This window comes from Bos javanicus, chromosome 2, assembly GCF_032452875.1.
Source record: "Bos javanicus breed banteng chromosome 2, ARS-OSU_banteng_1.0, whole genome shotgun sequence".
Lineage (NCBI taxonomy): Eukaryota > Metazoa > Chordata > Mammalia > Artiodactyla > Bovidae > Bos > Bos javanicus.
The window spans coordinates 136031363-136057479 of NC_083869.1; the positions used below are offsets into that span (position 1 = coordinate 136031363).

The window sequence follows — 26117 nt, forward strand, 5'->3', positions numbered from 1 at the left end:
GAGCTCACTCGGGGTTGGCGCAGGCGAGCCGCTAAGGCGGCGAGACACCTGGATGCTGAGATGAGCACGGAGCGCAGCTCTGGGAACCGGCTTTATTTGCCTTGGAAGCCTCCTGTTGGGAGTCACACAACTCCCAGAAGGCACCTGTGCCTGCCCTTGCTGACAGAGGACACCGGGCTCTTCATCTGTGAATCGGATGCTTTCCTGCAGTACCCGCCACAGGGCAGCTTTCTGCTGTCTCACATCCTGAGCTCCCAGGGTGGGGTTTGTCCTTCAGGACATGTGGCACTTGTCCCACGAGGATGGGACATGGGGACCGTGGTAGGTCAGTGATAGGTCAGCTGCCTGTTTCGCTGAGGAGTTGAGCTGGGCTGGAGGGGAGGGGTGTGCTGTCGTGGGGACACAGGCAGGGTCTTTGTGCTGCTTCCTTCACGGGGTAGCCGAGTGGCTCTGTTTCATCCTGCCAGGCTGGCTCACTTTGGGGCCGGAGGGTTTGTCAGCTTGGAAATCGCTTTCTCCAACTAGAACAGAGACCAGAGAGGGGGAGAGTGAAGAAGAGACTGAAGATGGAGGCTGCAGTATAGTCTGCCTCCCCTGAGGGCTGATTTTGGAGTGAGGTTTAGAGCCAGTGCCTCTCTACTGCATAGATGGGATCACTGAGGCCCGGAGGTAATGGCGGGGCTGGCCGGTGGCCACAAGGTAAGTAGGCGTAGCTGGGCCGAGTGGCCGGCTCAGCAGTCCCACGGGCCCCTCCCCATGTGGTGGCGGTTACTGGCCCCCCGCCCCCACCCCGGCTGCTCAAGCTTGGCTGCTGCCCTTTGTTTCACCCTCGGGGCCACGGTACCTCCACCCAAGACACGAAGCCCACAGCTCTGCCCTGAGATGTCACGAAGAGGGACTGAAGATTCAACAGCTCGAAGAGGTTGTGTGCCTGCAGGAGAGGGGTTAGGAAGCGCTGGAGGACCGGCTCCCACCTCAGTTTCTTCCCAGCCTGTGAGTCCTGCGCAGATGAAGGCCCTGGCCAGCCTCTGTCCGGGGTGCTGCCCCTGCTCCCCCTGCCCGCCCCGCTGCTTCTGAGCCGCTTCTGAGCTGTTTCTCAGCCTGGAGGGCTGGGCCTGCAATGTCCACTATGACCACCAGGGGTCCCCAGAGTCCACACAAGGGACCAGTGGGCCTCGCCACTCAGGATCATCCAGCATCAGCCGTGGACACAGGGGTTGGGCCTCCTTTAGGCCCCCAACCCACTCCGTCCCTCCATGGCCCCATGTGCTAGGCTCTGTGCTTGCAGCGGGGAGGGACCAGCAGTCAGAGTGATTAAGTAATTTGCCCAAGATCACACGGGCAGAATGTGGGAGACCTGGAATTGAAACCCACGTGTGCCTTGATGAAAGACAAACGTCTAACCACCATTTCTGTCCGTCCAGAGTCTTCAGCTTCCTAAGCTCTCCCTCTCCCCGCGTCTGTGTCCCAACAACCCTGGGACTGAGGGGTAGAGAGGCGGGGACTGCATGTGCCTTCCACGGCGGGGAGGTAGACGCAGGACGAGCAGAGCACACTGTGTGTCGAGGACCCGAAGCCGAGTCTCCCTCTCAGTTCCTCCCCTCCGTCCCAGGACCAGGTCTGCCCACAGCCGGAATTTTGCCCATTACCTGGTGCAGGGACGTCTCTGGGGACAGCTTCAGGGTCACTGGCTCCACGGGGCACCCCTCAGCCAAGATGTCCTGGAGGCACCGCTGAGGATGCGGGAAGGGTTATGGGGACCTGGGATAGGCCCCTCTCAAACCACAGGTGATCAGCTGGCCACTCTGAGAAAACCCTCCCGACTCCCCATCCCCTCCTGACACCTCACGAGAGCACTCACCTGCTGTCCTGGAGCCCAGGAGGGTGGCTCAGCTTGGAGGGCCTGCACCAGCTGTGCCCTTCGCACGGTGCCCACCAGGGTCTGGGACTCTGGACAGGCAGAGAGGGAGACGGAAAGAGTCATGTTATGAAAAGGAACTTCTGTTTCCTGGGCTTCCGTGATGTGCCAAGAACCGTGCTGGGTGTTCTCATGACTCTCAGGAACCTGCAGCAACCTGTGAGCCAGGAACTACCATCGCCCACTTTACAGAAGAGGAAACAGGCTCAGGGGCACAGAGAGGTTAGTTGTCTTGCCCAAGGTCACTCAGCTTCTGAGGGCAGCTGGGCAAGGATGCCAGGGGGCCAGGAGGTCACTTGCCCACCCTGAAATGCCCCATGTGGCGGGGCCTCAAGCAGGAGCAGGCCTGGGACACCTCCTGAGGACAGCTGTGCCCTGGGGCTGGGCTTTGCCTCTCATTTCCCAGTGAGGGCATGAGTCCAAAGGCCACCTTGTCTGTCCTCCCTACTTTCCAGCTGAGGCAACTACAGTTCATAGAGCGTAAGGGGTCTGTCTACGGTTCTGCTGCTCATAATCGCTTCACGCTTCTTGGGTTCGGGACGTGGATGGCACGTATGGCTGTGCAGGTTGCTCAGTGCCCGAGAAACCGGCTCACAGGACAAGCGGGGACCAACGTCCAGCCACGCTACGCTCACCAAGTGCGCACCTTTCCTCATTTACACAAAGGGGACGTACGAGCTGACAGAGGCCCTGAGTGGACACGGCTGTCCCCTCCCTAAGCCCTGCTTATCTTTCCCACTCACACTGTCCTTGTCCAAGAGGGAAACGATGTTCCAGCTAGGCCCTCCCTCAAGATTCAGCTTACGAGGCTTTTAACAAGGGCCCCCATCCATGTTTCCGTGAAAAGATCTTTCTGATGGTGCCAGAACTGAGGGAGGTAGTTCGGCTGGGGAACGCTGGGCGGGGAGGCTGAGGGAGGAGCCTCCTGGGAGGAAGGTGTGCTCCCATCACGCTACCCTCCTCCCCAAGCACAGCAGGCCTGTTCTAGGACTCGCACTGTGCCTTACCAGCCCCCTCTCACTCTCATTCAAATGTGTCGGGACGTCCCTGGTGGTCCAGTGGTTAAGATTTTGCCCCAATGCAGGGGGGTATGGGTTCAATCCCTGGTCAGGGAGCGAAGGTTACACATGGCCAAAACAAACAAACAAAACCCCGAAAAACAGAAGCAACTCTGGGACTTCCCTGGGGGCACAGTATACAAGAATCCACCTGCCAATGCAGGAGACAGGGGTCAGATCTCTGGTCCGGGAAGATCCCACATGCCGTGGTGCAACTAACCCCGAGAGCTACAGCCACTGAGCCCGAGTGCCCAAGACTGGGAGCCACAGCCACTGAGCCTGAGTGCCAGGGACCAGGAACCACAGCCACTGAGCCTGAGTGCCCGAGACCGGGAGCCACAGCCCCTGAGCCCGAGTGCCAGGGACCGGGAACCACAGCCACTGAGCCCGAGTGCCCAAGACCGGGAGCCACAGCCCCTGAGCTCGAGTGCCCGAGACCGGGAGCCACAGCCCCTGAGCCTGAGTGCCCGAGACCAGGAACCACAGCCCCTGAGCCTGAGTGCCCGAGACCAGGAACCACAGCCAATGAGCCTGAGCGCCCGAGACCAGGAGCCACAGCCCCTGAGCCTGAGTGCTGCAACTGCTGAAGCCCTTGAGCCCTAGGGCCCTTGCCAAAAATAAATAGATAATTTTTAAAAACCCAGAAGCAATATTGTAACAAATTCAATAAAGACTTTACATGAAAAAAAGAAAAAAAAGAACCTTTAAAAGAAAAGGACTGCAAGGTCAAAAAAAGATCAATAAATAAACATGTCGAGGACCGCAAGGTGGGATGGTTATTATCTCCATTTTACCAACGAGGAAGAAGGCTCAGAGAGCTGAAGTGACTTGCCCCAGGTCACACAGTTGCAGAGCCTGGGTCTGGATTCAGGTTCCTGACAGGTGCAAGGCTCTGCTCACCCTTTGCTGAGTCTGACTCTCCCAGGTGCGAGAGGGAGCAGATGGAAGCCCCTTCCCCATTCACACCCCGCTCCTGTTGGGCACCTGTGCTCGCCACCAGCGGATACTCGGCCATGTCTGTGGAGGTCACGACCTTGACCACCTCCTCCTGCGGTGTGTCCTTGGCCAGCGTAGTGATGGCTCGGTTCATGAAGTGCTCCACAGTCACCCTGTGAGAGCTGCAGGCAGAGGAGTGCTCCCATCAGGCCCTGGAGCAGTGTGTCCTCCAGATCCGGGGCAAGGCGGGGGCCCGGGTGAGTTCCGCTGGTTCTCCAGTGCAGGCCAGGACTAAGGGATTCCTAGGAGGAACAGTTCCTCACATCCCAGGTTGGGGAGGAGCCTGGGGAACGACTCACCTGTGGCCTGGCTCTGGATTCCCAGCCCCCCAACCTCTATCTCCCCAAGACCAGCTCCAGTTTCATCAGAAGCCATCCCTGGAGAATTTCATTTGAAGAAAAGCTTTATAGCATAAAGGGGGGAAAAAACTTCCAAGTTTGAAAATGACTGGAGTAACCACCCGCATTTAACAGATGGGGAAACTGAGTCTGGAGAAGGCGGCAGCTTGCTCATCTTTGAGTTGGGCCTTGGACCCAGGAGTTTCAGAGGCTCTTGGCCCTGCTTTGCTGGGGACAGAGGCTGCTCGACCCTGTGTGGTCGAGGGAGGACCTCAAAGCCTGTTTCCCATTCTAGTATTCCAGCCCCACCTCTAGCTCCCAAGGCCCCAGTGAGGACCGCAGAGCAGGAGCAGGGGGAGGGGTGGGACCTCCCCGAGCTGGTGCTGACTCGCTGTGTGACCTGGGTCAAGACACGGCACCTTTCTGAGCCCCAGCATCTGTCCTCCTGTTGTGAAGACAGACTGATGACCAGGAAGACACTGAGGCTCGGGAGGCCGAGCACTCATGTGAGGTCACACGGGGAGCTGGAGGGCATGCAGACTAGACAGCCGCGTGTGTCAGCCCCTCCCACACTCACCCGGGACCAGGTTCAGCCCACCCGGACTCCGTCGCCTCGGTCCAACCTGAGCGGGCGCCGCTCACCTGATTTTTCGGCCCCGGATCCACGGAAGGTATGGCAGCTTCTTGACGATGATCGTGCCGTCGTAGAAGGAGGGCTGGCAGCTCTGGGCGATGGCGTTGGCAGCCAGCACTGCCATCAGCACGGGCAGCGCGTGCACGATCTGACCAGTCAGCTCGAAGGCCAGCAGCGCAGTGGAGATGCTGTGCGTCACGGCCCCTGAGAACGCAGCAGCCCCTGCAAGCCGGGGAGGGCGTCACAGCCAGGGAGCGGGTTCAGGCTAGAGACAGCAGGCTGCTGTGAGGATGGCCGTGGGCTCGGCTGGGGACTGTCCAGAGGCTACGGCTGGCTACCGTTGGAAATGCCTCGGGCCTGGGCTTGGTGACAGAGAGAGCAGTAAGGGAGAGGGGGCATCAGGGCCCAGAGAGAAGCTAGAAAGAGTAGGGGGAGCTTAGAGGAGGGGTCCAGGGAGGGGTGGGGCTCAGGGGAGGCTACTGACCTCCCCATGCCCTGCAGAGCTGCTAGCTGGTTCTCCAGGTCCAGCCCAGACCCAAGATGTATGCCCACCCAGTAAGAACCTGGTCCACTCACCTGCCAGCGCGTACCCCCCAGGCATGATGGGGTTGGTGACCCCTCCGGCCACGATGCCCTCGGGGAAGGCCACAGAAAGGGCCTCTCCTAGGAGGCGCCCAATGGCAGCTCCTGGCCACAGACTTAGTGTGAGGATGGGGGCTAGGCTGACCTGCTTCCCAGAAGCCTTCCCACCTGGGGACCAGTCTCAGCACCATACTGGGGAGGCAGGTGGATGAGCAGCCATGGCCCTGTCCCGGCACCCTGAGCCTCAGACCCTTGACACCCAGACTCACCGAAGATAAATATGGGCATGAAGTACCCGGCAGGCATGGGGATCGTGGTGGCCAGAATCAGCATCCAGAACTGCGGGGAGAACAGGGTGGGGTCGTGGGGGCGGAGGTTAGAGGCGGCAGAGGAGGGACCAGCTGGGGCGGGGAGTCTCCCTGGAGGAGGAGGAGGCCCAGGCGCACACCGGTCAGCAGCCTCTGGTGTGAGTGGAGGTGTGAGCCCGGGAAGGACCTCCATGCTGGCAGCGTGCCTACTGTGTGCCTGGCACTGCACCAGAGCCTCTCGTTTCTTGCCTTCCAACCTTCTATGATGTAGGCCTGGTGATGACCCCACTTTAAAGATGAGGAAAGCAAGGCTCAGAGAGTTGAAGCAACTTGCCAGGGACCACACAGCGGGCAGAGGTCAGGGCAGGGGGTCTGGGGGAAGGTGCAGGCCCTGTGCTGCATGCATATCGTGGGGAGGCACCCCGGCCCACCCAGGCTCTGTGCACACCCCTGGGGGCCCACCTTCATAACGAGGAAGAAAGCGAGGGTCCCAAAGATGGTGAACTGTGGGTGGTACCATTCGAACCACAGGTTCTGGGGGTCGGGCTCCACGGGCCAGGGCGGGGACGCGTTCCGGGTCAGCAGCGCCCATGAGTTATGGTCGAGCAGGGAGTCCAGATACTCCCTCATGGACAGCTGGAGGGGAGGGGGGTCAGAGTTCTACCCAAGGGCCGGGCAGCAGTGCCCCCACCCTTCACGGCCTCAGACCCTCCTCTGTCACTTCCTGCTGGGGGGACTCCTTGGGAACGGCTCTGTCGCTGCAGGAGCTGCTATGTGCTCAGTCGCTCAGTCGTGTCCGACTCTTTGCGACCCCGTGGACTGCAGCCTGCCAGGCTCCTCTGTCCATGGGATACTCCAGGCATGAATACCCGAGTGGGTTGCCATGCCCTCCTCCAGGGGGTCTTCCTGACCCAGGGATCGAACCCAGGTGTCCCATACTGCAGGTGGAGTCTTTGCCATCTGAGCCCCCAGGGAACTGCCATGGCCTCCCATGAAAAGCGCCACACAGCCCTCCTCTTCTGGGTGTTGAGGGGACTCAGGGAGATGGTGGACACCCCCCAGCTCAGGCCCTTACCCGAGACGCCATGAAGCGGCCCGCGCCAGGCGGGTAGGTGACGGAGGCAAGGACCAAAGCCGCCAGTGCTGAGTACAGAGGCTTGCTGTGGGCGTGGGTGGGGGTCAGCGCCGGGCCGGCCATCGACTCCCCGCACCCCACCCGGGTGGGTGGGGGTCAGCGCCGGGCCGGCCATCGACTCCCCGCACCCCACCCGGGTGGGTGGGGGTCAGCGCCGGGCCGGCCATCGACTCCCCGCACCCCACCCCACGGGCAGGCCTGTCAGTCTGGGGGCGATGCTAAGGCAGGAATGGGGGGAGGGGGCAGGGCTCTGATTCGGGGGGCTGCCCCACACCACTGGGTGACCGGAGGCGGGAATATAGGAGGGTTCAGGACAGAGGCCACTGTCCGCCAGGCAGGAGGGACGGGAGTGGGACCGGCCTGGCGGAGGAGGGCTGAGTCTGAAACAGCAACGCCAGGGCTCAGACTAGGTTGGGGGAGCAGGGCTCAGTGAGGTCTTGGGCTTCGTAGGCAGTGGGGTGGCCGTTAGCAAGGGAGGGCTGGAATGTTGACGCTGGTGGCCGAGTAAGGGGGAGGCAGACCCTGCGGGGGCCTGCAGAGGGTGCTGGTGACCAGGGACAGAGGGTCTGGGGCATCACCCTGACGGGTCCCGGCCCCCACCCAGGGCACACCTGGTGGCCATCAGTTTGGAGAGGACTGGATTTGTTTTGACAAAGCCGAGAAACTTTCGCTGGCAGAAGAGGTAAGCGCAGCTCGCCACGCCGCAGATGGCCCTGCAGGGGCGGGTGTGAGTCCAGAGCCCGTCCTGGTCCCAGGGCAGCTGTGCAGGCCGGCGGCGCCCCCACTCACCCCAGCGCCACGAAAAAGAAGATCTCTGGCAGGTCGAAGGGAACTTCCACCCGGAAACTGGTCTTGTAGAGGGAGGTGATGGTCTCTGGGGAGACGGGGAGTGGGGTCAGGGCCCGGCCCAGCCGAAGGCTCAGAATCAGCGGGCAGGAGAGGAGGCCAGCAGGTGTGCCCCAGACGCCTTCTCCCGGCCGGCCTCCCTGACTGGCTTCACCCGCTTCTACCCTGGGGGCTCCCATCCTTCAGGCCCAACACAGGTCAGTTCCTTCCAAGCGCCTAGGAGCGGGGCAGCGGACGGGAGGAAGCGGAGAGGGAGGGGAAGAGATGGGAGGGGGGAGGGGCAGGGGGCAGGGGGCAGGGGGCAGGGGGCAGGGGGCAGGAGGGAGGGGGCGGTGTTGGGGGCAGGGCCAGGGGGCAGGGCCAGGGGGCAGGGGCAGAGTTAGGAGGCGCTCACCCTGCTCGCTGTTGAAGACTGCCAGCAGGCGGAACATGAAGGCCCCGCAGGTGGCCGCGAAGAAGCCCCTCCAGTAATCCCAGACCGAGAAGTGAGAAGCCACGACCTCGATGCAGAACAGGACGCCTGGGGGCGACGCGGGGCTGAGAGCCCGCCGTGCTGGGCCTCCCGCCGCCGCCGGGGCAGGGCCACCCGCTCCCGGTTCTGAGCTGAAGCTGAGGGCGGGCACGCGCGGCGGGACCCGGCGCCCCTATCCTGACCCCTGCGGTGGGGAGGGTGCCCGCCCCCATTTCACAGACGAGGAGTGAGGCTGAGAGCCGGGCTCAGCCGCTCCGGGACGCGCAGGGGGGCCGAGTTTAAAGCCCAAGTCTGTCCAGGGGACCGCCGCGCGTCTCGGCGCCCACCCGCGCCGCCCCGCCACCCTGGGGACGGTCAGCGCTCCCGGGAAGACGGCGGGAAGGACCGCGACCGCCCCATCTGCCCCCCAGGTCCCTGCGCCGGGCGGAGTGGCCGGGCTGCACCAGGGGCCGTGGGGGCCGGGCGTGGGAGCCCGGGAGCTGTGGGGGCCCGAAAGCTGTGGGGGCCCCGGGGGGTGTGGGGGGGGTCCTCGGGGGTGTGGGGCGCCCGGGGGTGTGGGGGTCCCCAGGGGTGTGGGGGCGCCCGGGGGGTGTGGGGGAGCCCGGGGGCGGGTGTGGGACTGGGGCCGGGCGGGGCCTCACCGCTGAAGGGCGCTGCGAACACCGTGGCCACGCCCACCGCCGCCCCGGCCACTAGCATTTCATTCCGCTTGCTCTTGTTCTGGAGGGATCCAGAGTCCCGGGCTGAGAGCCAGCCCGCGCCCACCCCTCCCTCTCATTCCTCCAGCGGAGGGGGTCTCCACGAGCCTCTTACCTCGGACTCCCCAGTGGCCTTGGCGCGCACGCGGCCCAGGTAGGCAGCGATCATCACAGACAGGTGCACGAAGGGGCCCTGCCAGGGAGGTGTGGGCACAGGGCGCGGGTCGGGCCTTGAGCCCCCACCCTGCTCCTCCCCTTCTACTCCCTCGGTCCCAGGGCCCCTGCTCATCCAGGGATGGCGTGCCCCCCACCCCTCCACCCCACCTCCCAGGTTCCAGAGTCACACTCTGGGGACCTGACCTTCCTCCACCTTCAGGTGGGCACTGGCCTCAGTGGGTGATGCAGAAAAGGCAGCGGGGGCTGGAGGGCAGCGGGGGGGAGGGGGGAGGCAGTGGTGCGCTCACGCCAGCCATACCACTTTGCCCAGGAAGATGGTGCTGCCGCTGGCCAGGGTACAGGTGAGGCCCACCGCCTTGGCCCCGAAGTTCTTGATGTCCAGGTAGTCCTCCAGGACCACGCCTGACAGGATGGTCTTCAGCTCCGGAATCCCAGAACCTTGGTGGGGTGGGTGGATGGGGGCAAGGGGAGGACCACCTTTAGATTAGCCCTCATCCCTTTACCCTGCACAGAGTTCCACGTTCGGGTCTTGTCGGGTCCCCTAAGCCCTGTCAGTGAGGAGCTGTAAATGCATTCTGCGGATGAGGGCTTCCCTGGTGGCTCAGACAGTAAAGAATCCACCTGCAACCAGGAGACCTGGGTTCAATCCCTGGGTCGGGAAGATCCCCTGGAGAAGAGACAGGCTACCCACTCCAGTATTCTTGCCTGGAAAATTCCATGGACAGAGGAGCCTGGCGGGCTACAGTCCATGGGGTCATAAACAGTCAAACGTGACTGAGTGACTAACACTTTTCACTTTCTGCGGATGAGAAAGCTGAGGGTCAGAGAGGGGATGCGAACATCCACCTTCCTCCAGCTGGGCCTGCTAGATGCTACTGCAGGATGGGGGGAACTAGGAGGGGCTCTCAGACCTCGCCCCCGGGACGCACCCCTGCACTCCCCTCTGCTGGCCGGGACCGGAGGCAGAGCTGCTAGGCCTGGCAGAGACATGCGTCTCCATGAGCCCCTCAAAGCAGAGTCAGCAGTGACCCGAGGCAGGCTCTGTCCTTTTCACTGTGTGACTTTGGGCAAGTGCCACGACTCTTCCAAGCCTGGCTTCTCTGCTGATAAGTGAGGTTACCGCTTCCTGCTGTCCCCCAGCAGGAGCCCGGCAGGACAGGAGTCTTTGGCCAGCAGTCACTGCCGGGCAAGGCACACAGGCAGATGGAGTGGCGACTGGGCTTACCTCCCGAGAAGGGCGTGATGCTCTGAGAGAAGCCTGAGGAGAAGGAGACCAGGGCCACGGGGTACACAGTCCAGGAGAGATACCGGAGGAGGTGGCTGTCCCCGATCTCCCGGTACAGCCACTTGTGTGCTGGGGACAGCGGGGCATCAGGGAGTCGTCCGCAGACTGCACAGCCCTCAGACACCTGCTTGCTGGCCGGAAAGTGCACGCCCAGAGGCCGCCCACAGAGAGGTGGCCAGGGCCGTCCCGTGACCGGCAGACCCCCAGGAGGAGGAGGAGCAGGACCCTGGATCCCTATCTCAGCGTTGCCACTCCTTAGCTGAGTGACATTTTGCAAGCTGTTCAACATCGCTGAGCCTCTGTTTTTCCCATCTGTCAAATGGGCTCTGATGGTAACTCCCTTACAGGGTGATTGTAAGAAAGCCAGACGTGGTCTAGTGCCCGGCAGGTCCTTGTAATGCCACCAGAGTAACTTCCTGTCCCTCGCTCCCCTTGCAGGGGGACCTCAGGTGGAGGGAGCCTGCAGAAGCATGGGGAGGGACTGTCCTGTGCCTGTGGTCTAGACGAGGGCCCTACCCAGGGTTACTGGGCTGAGACCAGGGCAGGGGGAGCAGGGGCAGTAGGCAGGGGTGGGCATAAAGCCCAGAGAAATGACGGTTTGGTCTCTCGTCACTGTGCAGACATGGAGTCTGAGGCCCAGGGAGGTGCCCAGGGTCACCCAGCATGCCAGGACCAGACCCAGCGCCCTCCCTGCCCCCTGCACCTGGCGGCCCCCTCCATCCCTGGCATCCCGAGAGCGTGCTCGGAGGCCTGGCTCCTGAGCGGGCGGGCGTGTCGGGGGTGGGGGGGTTACCTCGGACCACACGCCCAACAGTGAAGCTCATGGTGAAGCTGATCAAGGCCATGAGCACCCCGAGGACCGTCAGGAAGTACCAGTCCTCACCCACGCAGAACAGCTTCCGCTTCAGCCAGTCCAGGCCACCTGGGGCAGGGGCAGCGGGTCAGAGCCCGGTGCCGAGGAAGGCAGGGAGGGAAGGTGCTGTGTAGGGCTGGGGTCAGGTGGGCCAGTCCCGGGAGGCTGGGAGGGGGCTCTGCCTTACTTGAGGGAGGGCAGGATTTGTGGCAAGTGGAGGCGGTGGCACAGTGGGTACCAGGCTCCACCAGGAGGGTGCCTCTGATCATCTGCCCCCCGCACCCCTGCCCCTTCCTGAGGCTCTGATGGAGGAAGAGAGAGGCAGGGTGTGGGGGCCCCGGAGTGGTGCTCTCTCCAGCATCTCCGCAGGGTCCACAGCAGAGAGAACGCCGGTGTCTAAAGAGACTGCTCTGTCGTCCCAAGACCTGGGGACCGTGTTCCCAAAGAGCAGAGAGCCAGCCGCGAGCACGTCTGACCCACAGACAGGCGGACAGACCCCCTCCCTCCATCCTGTCACCCAGGAAACACTGGACCTGGGGAAGGAGGGGCTGCTCCCAGGCTCCAAGGAGAGTGGGGAGGCGGGCTGGGCAGGGTGCTGTCATGAGGGGACTCCCACCTTGTGATGGGGTCAGGGGTATGGAGCCCAGCTCTCACCTCGGATGCCTCGGCGGACGCGGGGACATGGGCCCCAGAGCTCCTGGAGAGTCACAGGGTTCCCCGAGGAGCCCTCACGAAGCCCCACCAGCTCCTCCATCGGGCCCCTGAGGGAGTAGACGGGCCCTGGTGGGCGGCTGCAAAGCCCTTCCCCTCCCTGGCACTGGGCCCTTCCCATCTCTGCTTCCCCAATAGGAAGGAAAGGAGACGTTTTCAGGAGCAGACACAGCTCTGATGTGCCTTCCTTCCTGAGGGGGTACCCCGAGGCTGCACGCGTTAACATTCGGGGTGGGGCTGGGGGTTTAGAGCGGCCCCTTCCATGTCTAGCAGCTGGTTGACCGAGGCCTGGCCCCCGGCTTTCTGGGAGCCGTTACTCCACCTTCCCAGGACGCTTGACTGTTAACGCTGCTCGGGGCAGCCTCCTCGCCCAGTGGAGTCACCGTCTCACTGTGGGGTCCATCAGTGAGCCCCCTGAGCCCCCTAAGCCCCCATCCCTGAGCCCCGCCGCCCCCGCAGCTGAGGCTTGAGTCAAGAAAACCCCAGGTCCAGAGGGAGAGCCCCTGAGGGTCAAAAGGCGGTGCTGGCTCCCTGTCCCCAGCCTCCCATTCCCGCCCTGCGCTGGCCCGGGCAGGTTTCGTCCGAGTCCATCCTGGCGCTGTACCCCGCGGCCTCTCACCTCGGTCAGTCTGCTCCGCTGTGGCCCCAGCCAGCACGCCTCTGACAGAGACTCCTTTGCTTGCAACTCAGGTGCACCTGGACAGGTGTGCATTCCACCAATCAACACCTGGCCCCCGTCCTCCCCGCCCCTCCCCGCCGGGGTTTACCGTGGCCATTAAGAATGTCCTTGACAAACCGACTGGAACTGCCCCGGCCCGCCGAGCAGTACAGGCCAGAGCCGCCAGGAGGGGCCAGGGCGGGGGCTCCCCAACCTGCCAGAGCCACGCAGAGGCAAGGGGCACCCACCTGAGCTACGGGCTGGTCAGAGGGCCTGCGAGGGGGATGCTCGTGATGCAACAGGACAGGTAGGGGTCATCTGCAGGGGCCGAAGGTCAGGGCTGCACACTCTCAGAGTTGGGCACGGGAGGGATTTGGAAGATCAGAGGAGAGAGTGGAAGGGTCCACTCAAATGGTGATGCTGGCCCTGCCCGACAGGGCTGCTGGGAGGAGGAGCTTGACGCACCCGCTCCCACGCTCGGTTGGGGCAGGTTAAAGTCTGTGGCCTTTGCCCGGAAGCCTCAAGCACAGCCACTGCCCCTGGGGTGCTATGGTGGGAGAGGCAGTTTCGCAGACTGGGGGGTCTGGACATGAAGATCTAGTCCAAGTTCCTCCTCCCGCCCCAACTCCCTGTTCCTGCTCCAGCCTGTCGGCCCCCTGCCCCAGCTCTGAGTGAAGGCAGGTCATCAAGGCAGGATCTTGGAGAGGTGTCCAGGCTTGGGAGCCAGGCAAACCAGGGTGGAACTTTGGGCTTTGTCCCTCGGCCTCTGTGACCCTGGGCAAGCACCCTCGCCTCTCCGAGGCTCCGTTTCTTTAAAATGGGCTGACACCTCTCACCTGCTTGGGTTTCCCTGAGCACTCACTGACTTGGAGGAGGGTTGAGCACAGTGCCTGGACACGGCAAAGATACAGTAACAATAAATGGAGCATTGGAGAGGGGCACTCACTCGTCTAAGATCACAAAGCAGATGCTGAACCCAGACTCAGATGCTATGGCTCTTCCTCTGCCCAGAGTCCTGCAGTTTCTGTGGCTTAGGCATTCAGGACGAGGGTTTAGGCATAGAGAGCAGAGGATCTCTGCCCGATACCACTTTTTGAAGACTTGGGCCAGAGATCTGGGACAACTCTTGCCCTCTTCCAGACAGCGCCCCTTTCTGAAAATCATGATGGACCTTCAGTGACTTAAACTCCTGAGACCCTGAGCCACCCTCTGCCCCTAGACGTCAGGCCAAGTCAATCCAAGCTAGGAGCGCGTGTGTGCTGTGAGGGGTGGGGTGGGGGCTCACTGCTCTGCACAGACTGGGGCCCACCGTTGCTCGGCTGCTCCAACCCGTGTATAGTGACAGTGTCACCGGCCGCCCTGTTGATACCCCAAACCTGCATCTCCGGTCTCAGGCAGCCTCAGCTGGCCAGCCAGCAGCAGACGGCCACACCTCATCCCCTAGCCCTGCGAGCATCGGGAACCTGGGGTGAGGGTGGCAGGTGGACACCGTGCCTGCGGCGAGTCCCCCCAGAGCCAATCCCTGCATTGCAGCTCCCCTCGTCTCCTGCTTCTGCATCAGGCCATGGGGGCGGAGGGCAGGCTTGATGCCAGGATAGCTCTCTCACCCCTAACTGGTCCTTCACCACTCGGGGCCTCGGTTTCCTCTTCTGTCCAGTGAGGGCTTCCCTGGGGGCTCAGACTATAAAGAATCCACCTGCAACGCAGGAAGCCCAGGTTCCATGCCTGGGTTGGGAAGATCCCCTGAGGAAATGGCAATCCACACACCAGTATTCTCGCCTGGAGAATCCCAGGGACAGAGGAGCCATGGAGCTACAATCCATGGGCTCACAAAGAGTGGGACACGACTGAGCGACTGACACTTCACTTCTTGCAATGAGGGGAGCGCGAGAGCCATGGGGCAGGGCCCTGTCTTTGCCTTGCTCATCACTGTCATGGGTACCCCAGAACCCAGACAATGCCTGGCACAGAGCAGCTGTTCAGCAGTTACCTGCTGAGCCGTGAGTTGTTTCCAAACATTGGCCTGTTGGCTGGTTGAGCAGGGAGCTGACGGGAGCAGTTGCCCATCAGAATCTCTGGGCATGTGGGAAGAGTCTGTGTTTGTTAAAAGTTCCTCCAGGAGGCTGAGGTGCCCTGGCAGGTCTGGGATTGAAGACGCTGCATCATCTCTGAAGCCCCTTCTGTCCCTAGGGTCTGAAGGGAGAGACAGGCGCAGAGACAGAGGAATGCCCTTAATGACCTTTCAGGGTCCCTCCTGGCCTCTGAAGCCAGTAGATCCAGTGCCTGTGTGGGTGATGCCTCGGGGACGGGGGAGGGGGAGGCACGGGGGGCGGGGGTGGGTAATGAGAGCTGACGTCCAGGAGCAGTGACTCAGGCCTCCACACCATGACTGTGTGTCTGCATTTAGCCACGGGCTCCTGTTTCCTGGCGGGCGGGCGGCAGGCCTCTGGGCCCCCCAGCCCCACCCCCACCGTCCCTCCGTCTCACCTCAGTGCTCGGGACTTCCTGGCAGCCCTGCTGGAAGCCCCTCTTTGGGGTGGGGTGACCCAGCCAGGCAGGAATCTCCACTGGAGAGACAGACCCCTCTGTTCCAGCCGCCACCCTGACCCCACTGCATGGACCACCAGCCCCAGTCATCACCCTGTAGCTGGACCCCCACCACACACACACCAAGGAGGAGGGTGTGCAGGAGCCAGACAAGAGAGGAATGGTATCCATGTTCAGGAGCCCCTGTTCTGATGGGGCAGACAGGCGAAGACCTGTCCCAGGGAGCTGCCAGTCTGAGAGGGGATGGGACACTGGAAGCCCGAGTCACACCCAGCGCCGGGGTGGGCAAGGCCAGCTGGTACAGCGGGCACCTGGGCAGGACCTCCTGTGTGGGCTGCAGCAGTCAGAGAGGCCGCCACAGGCGGGAGGAACCAGAGCTGGTCTGGGCAGGAGGGGAGCCAGCCTGGGGCCCCAGGCTCCCAGGTCAGCCTTCCCTGGCTTCACTCCCTGATGCCGCGTGACGTCAAGCCGGGCTCCGTGGACCTGTGGGTGGGCAGGGGCCTCTCGAGGGGTTCTGGGCCAGCCTATCTCCTTACACGGATGTTCAGGGTGCCCTGGCTTCCTGGGGGGTTTGGGTCAGATACCTCGTTTCAGATCCCGGCCCCGCCACTTCCCAGGTGCAAGCCCCAGGCTCTCTGTGAGGCTCCATTTCTCCATCTATATAATGGGAATACCCTCTCCTTGCAGGGATTGAATGAGGCCACGCTGGAAAGCTCGCAGCCAGGAGCCCTGGCCCAGCAGGCCCCTCAGAACTCAGAGCTAGAACGACCGTCTCGCCGAGCCTCCTTTACTCTGAATAAAACCTCGCCTGCTGCCTCCTTGGCCTCTCCTCTAAGCTGGAGGTCAGGCAAACACCTCCTGGGAACAGAACCTTCTATATCGTTAAGGACCATTCCTGAATCATCTGCTCTCCTCCCCTGAGTCCAGACCCAACCTACCCTGCCTCAGCTTTCTCCTCTGGGTCTTGAAATATTCCAGAGTCGGGGTGGTGGGAGGGGCAGGGGGCAGGGAGACAAGCCTGACATCTGGGTTCCCTGGGGGGCTGGGAGGGGAACAGCTGCAGGTTCTATATCCTCCTCCAGGGCCGTCTCAGGCCTCCCAAGAGATGGCCCTGAACGTTATCTGTTCTGGCTGGGGAAGCCCTTGCCTCACACAGGGATCCCGTGGGTGGGGGTCCCCCATGCACCCCTGACCTTGCATCTCCTGACCTCCCCAGATCCAGGGCCTTGGGCTTCTGCCCTGATACCTGGCACCAACGGCTGAGAGAGAAAACCCTCTGCAAGAGGTCTGCAGTCTGATGGGGGAGGCACAGTTCTTCGACTGCTGGGGGAAGACAGGCCCAGAGACAGGAACGCACAGGGTCCTGAGGTGGGCCAGGGTCTGAGCGGTGGGGGGGACAGTACAGGACCCCACGCGGTTGCCACGGCGGCTCTGGGGCTGGAGTTATCAGCCTGGAATGCTGGGCAGTGAGCTCAGCCTCGCGGCCTCCCGCACTGGACTGTCAGCAGGGCGGTCTCACTGGAGAAGCTCCCCAGCCCCTCTGGGCCACGGAGAGGACTAAATTTAGCCAGTAGACAAGGGGCTGGCCCTGTGCCCAGGGCGGCCGGGCCTTATAAAGCGGCGGTGGCCGGTCCCCGGCAGCTCCCCGAGCCTGCTGCCCCCGCGCTGCCTGTCTGCCCAGCCCGCCGGCCGGGGCCCGCTGCCGCCCCGTGGATGAGCCACAGGACATCCTCCACCTTCAGAGCGGAGCGGAGCTTCCATTCCTCCTCCTCCTCCTCCTCCTCGGCCTCCCACAGCCTCCCGGCCCAGGACCCACCCATGGAGAAGGCCTTGAGCATGTTCTCCGAGGATTTTGGCGGCTTCATGCGGCCCCACTCGGAGCCCCTGGCCTTTCCAGGCAAGCGCTCGGGGCCCCGTGGGGAGGGGGGCCACGTAGGGCGGGACCACCCGCTGCCACTGCGCCTCCAGCGACAGGTGCTACCGCTGCAGCCCCGTGCAGCCGCCGGGGCAGATGTGGCTGGACAGACAGATGTGGCCAGGACGGGCAGGCCTTCAGGAGACAGTGCTGGCCTGGGGTCAGCTCTGGTGCCGGGGTCCGCGGGGCCTGGGGCCAGGTCCTCTCTGGAGTTCTGAGAGCTGCGGGGCTCTGGGGAGGCACGCAGACCCCCTGCCGGCCTGGGGTGGGTCCCTGCAGAGTGTCCTACACGCACACCCCTCCCCCACAGCCTCTGCTGGGCAAGGCCCCGCCCCCTTGGTGCAGAAGGTGGGCTGCAAGAGATGAGGGGGACGGGCTGGTTAGACAGTCAGGCCTCGGGGTCTGCCCCTTCACCCCGCACCCGAGAGGGAGCCAGAAACCTGGCCCTGGGGACAAGCCTGCCCTGTGCTCTGCCCACCCAGCACTCCCCACGGCCCGTGCTGGGGGGCCGGGCAACATCAAGACCCTGGGAGACGCCTATGAGTTTGCTGTGGACGTGAGCGACTTCTCACCTGAGGACATCATCGTCACCACCTCCAACAACCACATCGAGGTGCGGGCTGAGAAGGTGAGCCCGTCCCCCCGCCCCAGTCCTGGGCTTCACACCCGTACCCTCTGCACAGGGGCCCTCTCCCAGGTCCCATCCTGGGACCCTGCACCCTGACCGCAGCCCTCAATGCCCAGGACAAACAGGAGGCCTTGCTCCTGCAGCTGGTGGGCCACAGGACCCCTGTCACTAACCCAGGCTCCCAGGTTCTTTCTTCAGGAGCCAAGGGAGCCACGGGGAGGGGCGAGGGGCAGAGGGGTGCAGGAGGGGGCCCCCGGGAGGTGAGAGAAAGGGAGCTGAGAGGAGGAGGATGGCCCTCTCTCTAAGCCTGTGGGTGGTGGGCACCCCATGCCCGGAGGCAGCCGGGGCAGGAGCTCTTGCCCCTGATGCCCCTCAAGGCCTCGTTTCTCCCAGACCCAGAGGCCCGGCTAGCATCTCATCTCGGGACCCCTGAACTGGGCTCAAGGCTGGGCAGAGCCCTGCAGGTCAGGGCCTCACACCCTCCAAACCCCACGCTGCCTCCACCCACAGGTCCTCAGGGTCAGGAGGCTTGCACCCTGGAGGAGGGGGTGGCTGTGGCTGAACGGGCAGGTGCCCCTTAGAGGAGAGGGGCTGCCCAGGGCCGCCTCTGATTCCCGCGGCCTGGCTTCCTCCTTTGAGCCTGGAGGGCCCCCATCAGGGAGCCAGGCCCTGCGGATGCCAGGACCAGTGGGCAGCACGTGCCCGCCCTGCCCCCACCAGTGACTCAGCGACCCCGGCTCTGCTGGACACTGTGCTGGCGGTGTCAGGGGGCGTGCTGCCAGCGGCTGATGGACACCCACGAGTGGGCATTCGAGCGCAGGGACCCGGAAACGCCCCCTCCTCCTTTGAGCTCCTCCACCAAGCTCCGCCCTCCCCCGGGCCTGCTGGGGTCCTTTGAGCTCCTCTGCACGCATCCACGCTCGGCGCTCAGCCTGTGGGCACCACTGCCCCAGGGCAGCTCCGATGCCAGGCTCTCGCGCCTGAGAGCAGGAGCTCAGGGCGCGTGGGGCCCAGCTGGGGTGGGAGCAGGGAGCAGGGGCTGGGGCTTGACGTGAGCAGGCGGGGCTGGGGGGGGTGCAGCTCGCCCTGACCCTTCGCCCCTTCCCCAGCTTGCAGCCGATGGCACCGTCATGAACACCTTCGCTCACAAGTGCCAGCTGCCTGAGGACGTGGACCCCACGTCGGTGACCTCGGCCCTGCGGGAGGACGGCAGCCTCACCATCCGGGCCCGGCGCCAGCCCCCCACGGAGCACGTGCAGCAGACCTTCCGGACGGAGATCAAGATCTGAGGCCGCCCCTGCCCCACCCCCAACTACCCCGTGTCCTGTTCTCCCCGCTGGCCAGCCGGAGTGGCTCTCCTGATCCCCTCGTGACAGCGCTGGGGACATCTCAGCCCAGGTTCTGGGCCCTGACACCCCACCCCACCCCAGACCCCAGGTGGGTCATCCCCACCCCCAAATGAGGGCTTCTGCTCTACCCAGGGCAGGTCGGGGACCCCCCGCCTCACTCGTGACCCCCAGATTGCAGATGCAGCCTTAATCCAGAAGAAAAGGTTTGGGATGGGAACAGGAGATCCAGAGAACCCGGTTTGGAGAAGGGGCTTGGGACAGGCAATCTGGGCAAATAATCTGCAGGACAGACAGACAGACATATTCTTTCATCTTTGGAGTCTCTGCAGGGCAGGGGAACTGGGCACCCGGGACCCCCTTGGCCAAGGGAAGCAGGAGAGCAGAGGGAGATCGCTGGCAGAGGTGCCCACAAAACCGAACTGCCCAGGCACAGAGAGGCCAGGAGACAGCCCTGATGGTCCGCTTCCCCGCGGCCGCTCTCCAAGCCCCGAGCCGGCTGCCAGGCTGCCCGCCCACAAGGTGCCCCATCCAGCCCGCTGCCCCCGGGCAGGGCCATGTTGTGTCTGTATATAGACGGGGTTTTTCCAATACAGCTGGTTCGTGATAAACTGTGTGAACCGTCTGTTACCTGCTCATGCCTCCAGGGAAGGCTGGGCCGAGGGGTGGGGCTGACCCTTCCTCCTCCCACCCGGACACCTGGGCTCCCAGGACTGTCTCTGCCGCAGACAAGTCACCCCACAAGAGGAAGTATGGATGGGGCTTGAGTCCTCAAGGTAGGACCCCAGCTTCCCGCCAACCTTCCCTTGTGGCCGTCCGCCTCCCCCATCCTCCCTATCTATGATCTGTGAAGTGATAGGCGTGGCATGTGTGTGTAGTACACACACACACACAGGTGCACACACACACATGCCCAGTTACGCTTGTCCTTCAAATACAAAGCGTTACCATTGATTGCAGCCAAATTCAGAACATTCTATTTTTATTTCTCAGTTTTTGGTCACACCCTGCAGCCTGTGGGGCCTTAATTCTCTAAGCAGAGATTGAACCCGCACCCACTGCGTGGGGAGGTGGAGCCTTAACCACCGCCACCAAGAAAGTCTCAGAGCACTCTAAAAGCAGGTTTACAATCTCCACTTTTATCAGTGGGGACAGAGTCTGAGCAGCTGAGCGGCCAGCTTGCCCACTGAAGGCTGGGTTTGAACCCAGGATGTCAGAAGCTGCTCTCCAACCAGCCGTGCTCCTCTGTGCAGAGGGGAAGAGCTCCCTGTTCTGCCTTTCAGCCCTGCACCCACCCCACAGCTTCCTGTTAGAGAGAGAATGCCCCACCCCTGTCCCTCCTCATCTCCAGGCCAGGACAAGGACCTCCTGCCAGCCTCCATTTTGGGGACCCCCAGCTGCCCCCCATGACCTGGTGCAGTCTCCCACATTCAGAGGCAGGGCTGAGGGGTTGCAGTAGGGGGCCCCAGCTCTGTGAGGTCGCCTCAGGGGACGACGGGGGTGGTGGGGTCCTGGCGTTGTATCCTGCACACACAATAAACAGCAGAATCACCAGCTTCTGGAGGTCACCCGCCTGAGGTTTTCAAGCTTGGGGTAGGGCAGGAATGGAAAGCTGGATAAACGGTGTCTTTCTTGAGACTGGGGAGTGGGGTGGTAGCTCAAGTAAAGGTCAAGACCACACAGAAAGGTGGGTTCCTTTGGCCTCCTGCCTTGGCTCCCAGGCCCACGTGGGGAGTCTTCTGGGAATGGTTTCCCTGAAACCCTGCGTCGCCTTCTCTTCCAACTGCCAGCCCCTGCTCCTACCTGCCAGGCGCTGTCCCAGGCATGGGGACGCCTACAGTTGGTCAGCTGCGCTGGGCGGCTTTTGAAGCCTGTCTTGTACCAGCCGGGTGCTGACGACCAGTGAGGCTAAGGGACTAACCTAGGGGCACACAGCCCCGGGCAGAGGCCGGCTGGGACCTGGCTGGGGAGCAGACCGGTTCAGAGTCTGAGCGCCCTTTGGAAGGACGCCCCACACGCACCACCAGGCGCTACTGAAATCGGAGTTCCAGGCAGCTCGGCGCAGTCTGGAGGAGGGGAGGGAAGGGAGGCAAGGGGCGCGGTATTTCCAGTCTTCGTGACTCACTGATTCCACCGGGCTATTTGCAGCCCCGACACTCATCGCTGAGGAGCTGGGGGGAGGAGGGACCAGCTCTCCCCCTTCTCCGACCCCACTTGGGGCCAGGCTCACCTTGGCGTCCCCAGCCCAGCGGCGTCCCTCCCTGGGCCAGGAAAGGGGGCAGCTCCCCGGTGGCCAATGGGGCCGAATGTTCCCACCCCGCGGGCCCCAGCGGCCCCTCCCCAGACTGCGCTTTTAGAGGCTGAGGGAGCTCTGGAGACTGAAGGCGCCCCACTGCCAAGGTGACCCGCGGAAGAGGAGGGCGGGGCTGGAGACAGCGGGCTCCGCGCGTTGGCTCCGCCCCCTGACATCCGGGCTGGCGGCCGCGCTTTGTCTCCGCTGGTCCCCCACGCTTTCCCGGCTAAAAATAGACTTGGCTGCGGGTCCTGGGCCCCGCCCCTACCACGTGAAAAATAATTATAGCAGCCCCATTCATTGAGCGCCTAGTGTGTGCCAGACACCTGCTCATGCCCACCATCCTGCGAGGTGGGCACCAAGGAAGACAGGAGGCTCAGAGAAGTCAAGTAACTGGCCCAAGGTCACACAGCTGGGAAGTGGCATGGCCAGAATGTGAATCACTGTGGCTCTAGAATGCCCTCTGCTGGGTCAGCTCAGATCATTCCCCCACTCCCTGCCCTCCTGTATAGAGAAGGGGAACCCTTACATCTTATAGCTTTAGCAGACGGTGTGGGCAGGAGGCAGGGGAGGTTGAAAGCATGCAACCTTCCAGGGCTGGAGATCTGTGAGCAAGTCCAGGTCCAGTACCTGATGGGTGTGGAGGACCTAGGAGGTGCCTTCACTTTCAAAGACCTACCCCAGACCAAAAGCCTTCTCTTCCTGGAAGTCCTCCAGAGTCACCAGCTCAGAGTCACAGAGCTCAAGGAACCCTAGGCCCAAAACCTGTGTTTCAAAGAAGCTCAGATTCAGATGAGATGAGCACATGCCTGGGGCTGAGGGCAGACCTGAGGCTTGGTTGGCTAGCCCCATATCCTCTGGGAGTCACTCCCAACTCCTCATGGTTTGATGGGGGGACCCAGGCCCCCGGAGGGGTAGGGCCTTGCCCTCAGTAACACAGCAAGTCAGTGGCAGAGATGGGGTGAAGACCAGGCCTCTGGAACTGCAGGCCAGAGCTTCTTTACCAGACCATCCCCTAGCCCCAGCCCACCCTTCCCTGACCCACCTCCCCGTTGCACGCCTCCATTGGCCCTCACCCCTTCTGTTTCCCATCTGCTTTGGATCCCAGGTCTGCGATGGCAGAAGATGCCTTATTCTGCCTTCTTGCTTCCAAGCCCAGCATGGGAAAGGAGCTAAGTAAATGCTTGTGGAATTTTTAAAAAAGCTCAGAAGGCTTAGTAAAGAGTGGAGGGTCCCTGGTGGCCCAGTGGAGAAGAATCCACCTGCCAATGCAGGGGATGTGGGCTCATCCCTGGTTCTGGGAGATTCCACATGCCGCGAAGCAAGCAAGCCCCTTTGCCTCAGCTACTGAGCCCGCGCGCTGCGCTGAAGCCTGCATGCCTAGAGCCTGTGCTCCACGGAGAAGCCCGTGCGCTGCAGCGAAGAGCAGCCTCCGCCGCCGCAACTAGAGAAAGCCAGGGCGCAGCGGCGAAGACCCAGCGCAGCCAAAAATACACAAAATCTAAAAACTTCCTTTTTAAAAAAAAAAGAGTGGGGGCTCAGGACCTCCCTGGTGGTCCAGTGATTTGGGTTTGACCCCTGGTCAGGGAACTAAGATCCCACATGCCGGGGCGGGGAGGAGGGCAGCTAAGCCGGAACGCCGCTCATATGCCGAGGGAGCTGGCGCGCCACAACCAGAGAGTCCGCGAAGCCTCAACTAGGCTCCTGTGCGCGGCAGCTGAGACGCGATGCGGACAAATAAGTCAAAAAGCGTAGTTCAAGCGGGGCCCTAGACATGGGCAGGTGACTAACGATCGAAATGATGTATGAAGCGAAGTGAACTGAAGTCGCTCAATCGTGTCCGACTCTTTGGGACCCCATGGACTGTAGCCTACCAGGCTCCTTAGTCCCCGGAATTTTCCAGGCAAGAGTACTGGAGTGGGTTGCCATTTCCTTCTCCAGGGGATCTTCCCAACCCAGGGATCGAACCTGGGTCTCCCACACTGCGGGCAGACGCTTTACTGTCTGAGCTACCAGGGAAGCACGTATAATGTATGCTGCTGCTACTGCTGCTGCTAAGTCGCTTCAGTCGTGGCCGACTCTGTGCGACCCCATAGACGGCAGCCCACCAGGCTCCCCCGTCCCTGGGATTCTCCAGGCAAGAACAGTGGAGTGGGTTGCCATTTCCTTCTCCAGTGAATGAAAGTGGAAAGTGAAAGGGAAGTCGCTCAGTTGTGTCCGACTCTAGTGACCCCATGGACTGCAGCCTAGCAGGCTCCCCTGTCCCTGGGATTCTCCAGGCAAGAGTACTGGAGTGGGTTGCCATTTCCTTATCCAATGCATGAAAGTGAAAAGTGAAAGAGAAGTCCCTCAGTCGTGTCCAACTCTTCACGACCCCATGGACTGCAGCCCACCAGGCTCCTCCGTCCATGGGATTCTCCAGGCAAGAGCATTGGAGTGGGGTGCCATTGTTTTCTCCCGTATGATGTATAGATTTCATTAAAAGAAAAGGAGTGGAGGATCAGTTGTAGACTCTGGAGCCACACCACCTGGGTTCAAATCTCGTCTCTGCTGCTTGTGAGCTCTGTGATCTTGAATAAGTAACTTATTTCTGTTGCACCATGGCAAGAACACACAGAAGAGCTGGACAAAAAAGATCTTCATGACCCAGATAACCACGATGGTGTGATCATTCCCCTAGAACCAGACATCCTGGAATGCGAGGTCAAGTGGGCCTTAGGAAGCATCACTATGAACAAACCTAGTGGAGGTGATGGAATTCCAGTGGAGCTACTTCAAATCCTAAAAGATGATGCTGTGAAAGTGCTGCACTCAATATGTCAGCAAATTTGGAAAACTCAGCAGTGGCCAGCAGGACTGGAAAAGGTCAGTTTTCATTCCAATCCCAAAGAAAGGCAATGCCAAAGAATACTCAAACTACCACACAATTGCACTCATCTCACACGGTAGTAAAGTAAGGCTCAAAATTCTCCAAGCCAGGCTTCAACAGTATGTGAACCGTGAACTTCCAGATGTTCAAGCTGGTTTTAGAAAAGGCAGAGGAACCAGAGATCAAATTGCCAACAACCGCTGGATCATCGAAAAAGCAAGAGAGTTCCAGATAAACATCTATTTCTGTTTTATTGACTATGCCAAAGCCCTTGACTGGGTGGATCACAATAAACTGTGGAAAATTCTTCAAGAGATGGGAATACCAGACCACCTGACCTGCCTCCTGAGAAATCTGTATGCAGATCAGGAAGCACTAGTTAGAACTGGACATGGAACAACAGACTGGTTCCAAATAGGAAAAGGAGTACATCAGGGCTGTATACTGTCACTCTGCTTATTTAACTTGTATGCAGAGTACATCACGAGAAACGCTGGGCTGGATGAAGCACAAGCTGGAATCAAGATTGCCGGGAGAAATCTCAATAACCTCAGGTATGCAGACAACATCACCCTTATGGCAGAGAGCAAAGAAGAATTAAAGAGCCTCTTTATGAAAGTGAAAGAGGAGAGTGAAAAAGTTGGCTTAAAACTCAACATTCAGAAAACGAAGATCGAGGCATCTGGTCCCATCACTTCATGGCAAATAGATGGGGAAACAGTGGAAACAGTGGCAGACTTTATTTTTTTGGGCTCCAAAATCACTGAAGATGATGATTACAGCCATGAAATTAAAAGACGCTTGTTCCTTGGAAGGAAAGTTATAAGCAACCTAGATAGCATATTAAAAAGCAGAGATGTTACTTTGCCAACAAAGGTCTGTCTACTCAAGGCTATGGTTTTTCCAGTGGTCATGTATGAATGTAAGAGTTGGACTGTGAAGAAAGCTGAGCACCAAATAATTGATGCTTTTGAACTGTGGTGTTGGAGAAGATTCTTGAGAGTCCCTCGGACTGCAAGGAGATCCAACCAGTCCATCCTAAAGGAGATCAGTCCTGAGTGTTCATTGGAAGGACTGATGCTGAAGCTGAAACTCCAATACTTTGTCCACCTGATGCGAAGAACTGACTCATTTGAAAAGCCCCTGATGCTGGGAAAGATTGAAGGTGGGAGGAGAAGGGGACTTCAGAGGATGAGATGGTTGGATGGCATCACCACCTCAATGTCATGGGTTTGAGTAAACTCTGGGAGTTTGTGATGGACAGGGAGGCCCGGTGTGCTGCAGTCCATGGGGTCGAAAAGAGTTGGACACGACTGAGCGACTGAACTGAACTGGACTGTTGCACCATGAAGCGGTGGCAGCAGGCTGCACCTGCCGTGGCTGCTCTGTGACGCACTCAGAGGGCTTGGTGCCTGACGGTTGGCTGTGGCTCACATATGCCATGTGCTGAAGACACCAGAGGGCTCAGTTAAATCCCCTAATCTCGTTTCTGTTTGGATCCTGACACTGTCTCTGGCTCCATTAAGATGAAGACTTGGACTGGAAGGGCAGAGGAGCTGCCTTGTACCTGGGGTCCCCTTTCTAGGAAAAGCAGGTGAAGCAGACGGGAAAGGTAGGTTCCTGGGACTTCCTGGTGGTATGGTGGATGAGAATCCACCTGCCAGTGCCGGGGACACGGGTCCAATCCCTGGTTCCAGAGGACTCCGCATGCCATGGAGCAACTACAGCCCTTGCACCGCAACCACTGAGTCTGAGCTCTAGAGGCACCTACTGAGCCTGGAACCCGTGCTCTGTGACAAGAGGAGCCGCCAAAACGAGAAGCCCCAGCGCCGCAAGGAGCAGCCCCCGCT

General features: G+C 61.3%; 2 protein-coding genes across 4 annotated transcripts; one reads left to right on the forward strand and one right to left on the reverse strand.

Annotated features, from left to right (window-relative positions):
• Nucleotides 1-78: 78 nt before the first annotated feature.
• LOC133234974 (chloride channel protein ClC-Ka) lies at nt 79-12738 on the reverse strand. 3 transcript variants are annotated; one of them, XM_061395683.1, is made up of 20 exons: nt 12631-12738; nt 11955-12061; nt 11241-11369; nt 10388-10516; nt 9461-9600; nt 9101-9178; nt 8929-9007; nt 8210-8335; nt 7759-7843; nt 7581-7682; nt 6910-6994; nt 6297-6470; nt 5796-5865; nt 5521-5631; nt 4953-5166; nt 3961-4094; nt 1862-1950; nt 1650-1733; nt 845-931; nt 79-521 (listed from the first exon to the last, which is right to left on the reverse strand). In XM_061395683.1, the coding sequence occupies exons 2-20, from the start codon at nt 12052-12054 to the stop codon at nt 474-476; spliced, it is 2064 nt and encodes a 687-aa protein (XP_061251667.1). In that variant the 5' UTR covers nt 12055-12061; nt 12631-12738; the 3' UTR covers nt 79-473. The 3 variants fall into 3 exon arrangements, with proteins under 3 accessions (XP_061251667.1, XP_061251674.1, XP_061251683.1); XM_061395690.1 differs by lacking the exon at nt 7581-7682; XM_061395699.1 differs by lacking the exon at nt 5521-5631.
• A 4102-nt stretch (nt 12739-16840) lies between these two features.
• HSPB7 (heat shock protein family B (small) member 7) lies at nt 16841-20661 on the forward strand. Its single transcript, XM_061395712.1, has 3 exons — nt 16841-17113; nt 17614-17759; nt 18869-20661. Exons 1-3 carry the CDS (start codon nt 16930-16932, stop codon nt 19046-19048), a joined length of 510 nt encoding a protein of 169 aa, XP_061251696.1. The 5' UTR covers nt 16841-16929; the 3' UTR covers nt 19049-20661.
• Nucleotides 20662-26117: the final 5456 nt, after the last annotated feature.

Excerpts from the sequence above, each read along its gene's own strand:
- LOC133234974 (XM_061395683.1), bottom strand. The coding sequence starts at position 12,054 with ATGGAGGAGCTGGTGGGGCTTCGTGAGGGCTCCTCGGGGAACCCTGTG. Across the intron at positions 10,517-11,240 it reads TGTTGGGCGTGTGGTCCGAG|CACACAAGTGGCTGTACCGG; the intron begins GTAACCCCCCCA and ends CGCTGTCCCCAG. Across the intron at positions 8,336-8,928 it reads GTTCGCAGCGCCCTTCAGCG|GCGTCCTGTTCTGCATCGAG; the intron begins GTGAGGCCCCGC and ends CGTCGCCCCCAG.
- HSPB7 (XM_061395712.1), top strand. The coding sequence starts at position 16,930 with ATGAGCCACAGGACATCCTCCACCTTCAGAGCGGAGCGGAGCTTCCAT. Across the intron at positions 17,114-17,613 it reads GGAGCCCCTGGCCTTTCCAG|CACTCCCCACGGCCCGTGCT; the intron begins GCAAGCGCTCGG and ends CTGCCCACCCAG. Across the intron at positions 17,760-18,868 it reads TCGAGGTGCGGGCTGAGAAG|CTTGCAGCCGATGGCACCGT; the intron begins GTGAGCCCGTCC and ends CCCCTTCCCCAG.